The 6,782-nt window shown below is 48.5% G+C and overlaps 2 protein-coding genes across 3 annotated transcripts in view; one reads left to right on the top strand and one right to left on the bottom strand.

The window, feature by feature from the left end:
* Window positions 1-6,782, top strand: part of UHRF1 (ubiquitin like with PHD and ring finger domains 1) — a 169,263-nt gene that overhangs the window by 120,867 nt on the left and 41,614 nt on the right. The window lies entirely within an intron of this gene.
* On the bottom strand, window positions 716-5,729 carry ARRDC5 (arrestin domain containing 5). Of its 2 annotated transcripts, none has more exons than XM_053372930.1 (3): window positions 5,409-5,729; window positions 3,109-3,259; window positions 716-1,320 (listed from the first exon to the last, which is right to left on the bottom strand). In XM_053372930.1, the coding sequence occupies exons 1-3, from the start codon at window positions 5,669-5,671 to the stop codon at window positions 838-840; spliced, it is 897 nt and encodes a 298-aa protein (XP_053228905.1). In that variant the 5' UTR covers window positions 5,672-5,729; the 3' UTR covers window positions 716-837. The 2 variants fall into 2 exon arrangements, with proteins under 2 accessions (XP_053228905.1, XP_053228904.1); XM_053372929.1 differs by having other exon boundaries at window positions 3,109-3,317; window positions 5,422-5,729.

Below are 6,782 nucleotides of genomic sequence, written 5' to 3'. Positions count from 1 at the left end.
CAGCGGCCGCTCCCAGTCCCCAGTCTAGCTGCTGCATTCTGGATTAGTTGTTGTTTCCGGATCACCTTCAAAGGTAGCCCCACATAGAGTGCATTGCAGTAGTCCAAGCAGGAGATAACCAGAGCATGCACCACTCTGGCAAGACAGTCTGATCGTTAGCCTGAATCAGAAGGCTCCTCTTATATTCTTATGGTTGAAAAATGATTTCTTTCCACCCTGACTTTTGGACCTCAAAGGGTCTCCTGAGGCAGCTGCTGCCCCCCCCAAATAAACAGACATAAATCTCACTATTTACATATATATGTGTGTGTAAAAGGTAAAGGGACCCCTGACCATTAGGTCCAGTTGCGGACGACTCTGGGGTTGCGGTGCTCATCTCACTTTATTGGCCGAGGGAGCCGGCGTACAGCTTCCGGGTCATGTGGCCAGCATGACTAAGCCGCTTCTGGCGAACCAGAGCAGCGCACGGAAACGCCGTTGACCTTCCCGCCGGAGCGGTACATATTTATCTACTTGAACTTTGATGTGCTTTCGAACTGCTAGGTTGGCAGGAGCAGGGACCGAGCAACGGGAGCTCACCCCGTCGCAGGGATTCGAACCACCGACCTTCTGATCGGCAAGTTTAACCCACAGCGCCTCCCGCGTCCCCAGTGTGTGTGTGTGTATATACACACATAATCATTTTCTTAGAAGCCAAGAACAGAACCAGAAAGGGTCATGAAAACGTAAACATAAACTTTAATTCACCTGGGTGGTTCCAAAAACTATGAACATCTCTTGGTAAAAGGAGTCTCTGGAGTGCTGGAGCCATGATCCTTTGCCCTAACACTCTTTGGATTATTCCTGAACATCTGCGATTTCATTCCGGATAATGATAGGGATCTTTGCCACCAAGGTGCTCATGCACCAGGGGAAGTGGACGGTGGCCGTCAACTCGTACCCGACATCCATGATGTCGTCGGACTTCCATGAGCTGCTGACAGACATGACTTTGGGCAAGGAGAGGGTGCTGTTGATTTTGGTGGCCTCGCAGGGGGACCCTCTCCCGATGTTAGACTCCAGGCGCATCATCTCCTCCCGCTGCTCCAAAGTGCGCTTCTCGGCCCGAAGGTTGAAGGCCTTGTAGAGGACCACGGTGTGCAGGGCGAAGACCACTTTCTTGATGGACTTCCCTGTCCGGTTGGTGATCTCCGTCGTGAAAGTGATGTCATCTCCCGGCGCGTAGATGTTTTTGCCAAGGGAGAGGCGCAGGGTGATGGGGGAGCTCTTGAAGCAGCAGTTGTACAGGAGGGCCTTCTCAACTTCCACCACCAAGGGGAACTTCAAAGCCGTCGGGCAGCAGGAGAAAATGTAAGAAACAGAAGAATTTCCTTGTCACTGAAGCAGGCCACGGCCAAATCACCCATCATCTATCCATCCATCCATCCATCCAATCTAGGCTTCCTCAACCTCGGCCCTCCAGATGTTTTTGGCCTACAATTCCCATGATCCCTAGCTAGCAGGACCAGTGGTCAGGGATGATGGGAATTGTAGTCTCAAAACATCTGGAGGGCCGAGGTTGAGGAAGCCTGATCTAATCTATCTCGTGTTTGTTACGCATTTTGAGCACCTCCTGAGATACCGTAACCACATTCTGCACGATGGTTCCTGAGATCAATGAGATTTTAGCTCATGTTGGGATATCACTGGGCAGCCTTTTGAATCAAGATGGCAGGCTGAACCTTTCAAAACTGTGCCTGTTTTAACCAAACCTTGCACGATGGTTCTTTGAGATTGTTGAAATATATGCCAAAAATCCATTTGAGTCGTGTGACACAGATTGGGTCTACTAGACCCATTTTTTCTAAAGCAAGGTGGACTAAAGTCGCTTCTGGAGCTGTCCCCCAAAATGTAGGTCCACTACAGAGCATAAATGAAGTACAACATTATCAAATACAACATTAAAACTTCAGCAGTGTTCTGTAGTGGTTAGTGTGTCACACTAGGACCGGGGAAAGACCAGGGTTGAGTCTTCACTCAGATATAAAGCTCATAGGGTGACTTTGGCCCAGTCACTGGTCACTCTCAGTCTAACTTACTATCCAAGGTGGTTGTGAAGATAAAATGATGGGAAGCTGGACAACTGTGCATGGCACCTTATCTCCTTGGAAAAAAGGCAGGATACGAAATAATAATACAGTGGCACCTTGGTTTAAGAACAGCTTAGTTTATGAACAACTTGGGCTAAGAAAGCTGCCAACCCGGAAGTAGGTGTTTTGGTTTGTGAACTTTGCCTTGGAAGCAGAACATGTTCCACTTCCTGTTGAGTGTGTTCCATTGGTAAATTGAGTCCCCCACTGCTAGGGGAAAGCACGCCTTGGTTTAAGAATGCTTTGGTTTAAGAATGGACTTCCGGAATGGATTAAGTTCATAAACCAAGGTGCCACTGTAGTAGTAGTAGTAGTAGTAATAATAATAATAATAATAATAATAATAATAATAATAATACAGTCGTACCTTGGAAGTCGAACAGAATCAGTTCCAGAAGTCCATTTGACTTCAAAAATATTCGGAAACCAAAGCGCGGCTTCTGATTGGCTGCAGGAAGCTCCTGCACTCAGTCGGAAGCTGCGGAACCCCTCTTGGACGTCCGGCTTCCAAAAATACCGTATTTTTTCGTCTATAAGACGCCCCCATGTATAAGATGCCCCCAATTTTTGGGGACTCATATTTAAGAAAATGGGGGGAGATGGCGCCGCATGTATAAGATGCCCCCTAATTTTTGGCATTATTTTTTCGGGGGGGAAACCTAGTCTTATCACGGAAAAATAGGGTAGTTTGCAAACAGAAACACTCCTGGGCATTCGGGAGCCGAAACGTTCGAGAACTAAGCTGTTCGAAAACCAAGGTACGACTGTAATAATAATAATAATGGACTTCGAAATTTTAGAAGATTTGTGGTGTCCGTGGATAGCGGAAAAACGGAATTTGGCCCAGCTCAAAAAGGGAAGGGAGGATTCAGTCGTAGACCCATAGGACTGTTGCGTTGGAAGTAATCTCCAAGGGCTCATCTTGTCCAGTCCTCCTGCAATGCAACTCGCTTTGAACCCGCATCTCTGAGAGACTGACCTCCGATATGACAACGTCCTGCCTGAAGACGGAGATCCCTTGAACCAGCAGGTACTTCTTCTGCTTCCGGAGGATAAGCTCCCTCGTTGCACAGACACCTTGGAGGAAGTAGCTGATTCGTCCGACCCGGCTAGTGAAGGTGGAGGGGATCCTGGGAGGCAAGACGAAGTGGAAATCAAAAGGGTGGACACCCGGACCCAGCCAGTTCCCTGCAGGCCAAAAAGAAATTCTTCTCACTTTCTCTTCGTTTTCTGTGGTTGGAACTGACGTGTGAGCCCTGGGAAGCCACTGGCTTGAAATTGCCCCTGTGAGGACTAGGCTAGAGCATAGCTGTCAACTTACAGATTTGAAAATAAGGGACCAGCAGCCTTGAAAATAAGGGATCAGCAGCCAAAATAAGGGATTTTAGTCAACCAGCAGCCAAACGAAGCCTCAAGCGGTGGTTCCCACAGCGCAGCAACCCGGCAAAGGGGATGCAGCAAGGAAAATCACCGTCACCTCTCCGCTGGGAAGCGCTGAGCAAAAGCGAGTCCCCAGGCAACGCGGCAGATTTGATCAGCACAAGGCATGCAAGCTCCACCCCCCCAGTCGTTCTTAGACTCCTTATTGGGTGAGCAATGCAGCCAAGCAACACAGTTGGAGCCTCCCTCCTCCCTGGCCGGCAGGGAGGGAGGGAGAGGAGCTGCTTCCTTTGAAACCCAGGAAATTTAAGGGACATCATCAATAAGGGACAGCAGCAGGAAACGGCGCTGGGATAAGGGAGTTTCCCACCAAATAAGGGACGGTTGACAGCTATGGGCTAGAGCAAGATTTGGGTCCTTCTGTGCTCTATCACTGAGCTACAGCCCCTCCCCTAAAATTAAAGTCAGGTTCCAGTCCTCATGGTTCTGAATAGAAGCCTGGTTCAAATACAAATAGACAGAGCCAGGCCCCTGGTCCAGGTAGCTCAATACTGTCTAGCTCATGGGAGCCGGAACCCAATTAACTTGCAATCAAGTTAATTCTTAAGAGCGACACACCTTCTTTTACAGGCTTGTTTTGGTTCTGCCTGGAGGCCAAGGTGCTCATTTTGTGAAAGATACTAGGGAACTTGTTACGATGACTCCTCAGCTATAATGGCTCTCTTCCTGTGCTCAGAGGCCCTCTTGCATTCATTATCAGACCCTGCAGTCCAGATCTGGGGAGGGAAGTCTTGTTTTCAAACCTGGGCTTGTTTATTTATTTTTTAAAAAATTTTTGCTGGCATCTGTCTTGAGATAACAGCTGAGTGCACCTCTGAGGCTGGAGAATCACAGCGCCTGCTGTGGCTGCAGAGACAGGCAACTTGTAACTGCAGCCTCCTGAGTTGCTTTTGCTACATTTTCAGCGCCAAAGTGACTTCCCTGGGATGCAAGCCCTGGGCTGTATGTCTGGAGGTCCTGGCTTTCAAGATGACAAGACCTCACTGAAGCTGGGATAGCTCAGTCCGTAGAACATGAGACTCTGAATCGCGGGTTTGAGCCCTATGTTGGGCAGAAGATTTCTGCATTTGCAGGGAGCTGGGCTAGAGTAAAGGTAAAGGGACCCCTGACAGTTAAGTCCAGTCGCGAACGACTCTCGGGTTGCGGCGCTCATCTTGTTTTACAGGCTGAGGGAGCCGGCGTTTGTCTGCAGACAGCTTCCGGGTCATGTGGCCAGCATGACTAAGCCTCTTCTGGTGAACCAGAGCAGCACACGGAAACACCGTTTACCTTCCCGCCGGAGCGGTACCTATTTATCTACTTGCACTTTGATGTGCTTTCGAACTGCTAGGTTGGCAGGAGCAGGGACCGAGCAACGGGAGCTCACCCAGTCTTGGGGATTCAAACCGCTGACCTTCTGATCAGCAAGCCCTAGGCTCTGTGCTTTAACCCACAGCGCCACCCGTTACACCCCCCAACTACATCACTATTACATCATGGTTACATAATGAAAGGGGAGGTCTGGTGGCAGGAATCTGAGCATCCTGGACCCTGCTTTCAACATGTAATTGAAAAATGTGCATGACATCCTCTTGCATTCCTGTTAAAAGAATATGATTCTCTATGAATATAACCCTTGCAGTTTGGTTCCCTGCCCAAAATATTATATAGTAGATCTGACCCATAATTGACAGTGTCCTTCAGGCAAATAAAATGTTGTAGAACCCTTTAAGCCTCTAACTGAGGCAAGAATAGCCAGCATTTTAATTGTAAGCAGTATGGTCTCAACTTTTTCCAATATTAAGATTTGTCTCCCCATTTTTTGTGCACAAATATAAAGTTTAAGCAGCGACAGACAACCCTCTTTCCTCACGCTCTATCTTGAACGTTTTTGTCTTGTGGACGTAATCTGCCTTGTTGACGCAGGTCCCGGGCTGGCTGTAGTCCTTCTCGACGTTGGTCTCTTCGATCCACTCCAGGTAGCCCCTTCCAATCAGCTCGACTTTCACCAGGGGGTCCACCAGGGTGCTGTGGAGGCTGAGAACCAACTGTCCTTCCACCACTGAGCCGGCTACGTACACATCCTTCGGAATGACCAGCTCGATAGACTTCACCACCGACATGGGTGGCCTGGAAGAAGCTCCAGAGACTGTTCCCTCCGGGGTCTAGAATCCCTGCAAGGGCTGCGTTGGATGATGTCAAAGGGGCTTGTGACGTCACAACAGTGTGTTTCAAGAAAGAGCAGCTGCTTGCAAAGGGAATGTTAGAATTCCTGCTCCATGATTGCAGTTATGGGATTTTTGTCTATCACATGATGGTATATGTTTTGACTCCACAGAGTGGGAAGTGACGGAGACAGGATGCATGTGTTACTGTGTTCCGTGAAGTGGGACTATTGTCCTTTTTCTCTTTGCTGTCTGATGCTAGAGAGAGAGGGAGCCATGTTGCGGTGCTCTGTGTGTGTTTATATGTAAACAAAGTAGATTAGCCGAAATGCTGAGTTGCTGAGGTCTGCGGATCCCTAACTGTGTCTGTTGGCATCGGTCACTGTGATGTTCGGGAAGAAGAAAGCTTTTGAAGCTCCCAAACGATCGACCAGGAGGAAGAGAACATGCCAGTCAGGCATGTGTCTCTGCCAGGGTCCTACTCGAGTGTAGGCTGAACTCCTGACAGGGAACCCAATAGTGACACCATTTAAAGCCCTTGAATAGTCAAGTTACTTGGTATGGGGAGTTATGGGCTGTTAGGGGAGGGGAGTACCTCTGGCTACTACAAGAGACACCACCTTGCCGACAAAGGTCCATATAGTTAAAGCTATGGTTTTCCCAGTAGTGATGTATGGAAGTGAGAGCTGGACCATAAAGAAGGCTGATGGCAGAAGAATTGATGCTTTTGAATTCTGGTGCTGGAGGAGACTCTGGAGAGTCCCATGGACTGCAAGATCAAACCTCTCCATTCTGAAGGAACAGGTAGGTAGCCATGTTGGTCTGCCATAGTTGAAACAAAATTAAAAAAATCCTTACAGTAGCACCTTAGAGACCAACTAAGTTTGTTATTGGTATGAGCTTCTGTGTGCATGCACACTTCTTCAGATCCCGATTTCCTTCATTCTGAAGGAAATCAGCCCTGAGTGCTCACTGGAAGTACAGATCCTGAAGCTAAGGCTCCAATACTTTGGCCACCTCATGAGAAGAGAAGACTCCCTGGAAAAGACCCTGATGTTGGGAAGGATGG

This window comes from Podarcis raffonei, chromosome 18 (genome assembly GCF_027172205.1).
Source record: "Podarcis raffonei isolate rPodRaf1 chromosome 18, rPodRaf1.pri, whole genome shotgun sequence".
NCBI lineage: Eukaryota > Metazoa > Chordata > Lepidosauria > Squamata > Lacertidae > Podarcis > Podarcis raffonei.
This window is presented reverse-complemented; position numbering and strand designations above follow the sequence as displayed.

Bases quoted from the DNA above. Each gene is read 5' to 3' on its own strand.
- ARRDC5 (XM_053372929.1), bottom strand. From the start codon at position 5,671: ATGTCGGTGGTGAAGTCTATCGAGCTGGTCATTCCGAAGGATGTGTAC. The intron at 3,318-5,421 runs GTGAGGAAAGAG...TTTGGCCTGCAG, and splicing joins AAAAACGTTCAAGATAGAGC to GGAACTGGCTGGGTCCGGGT. The intron at 1,321-3,108 runs GTCAGTCTCTCA...ACGGCTTTGAAG, and splicing joins AGGACGTTGTCATATCGGAG to TTCCCCTTGGTGGTGGAAGT.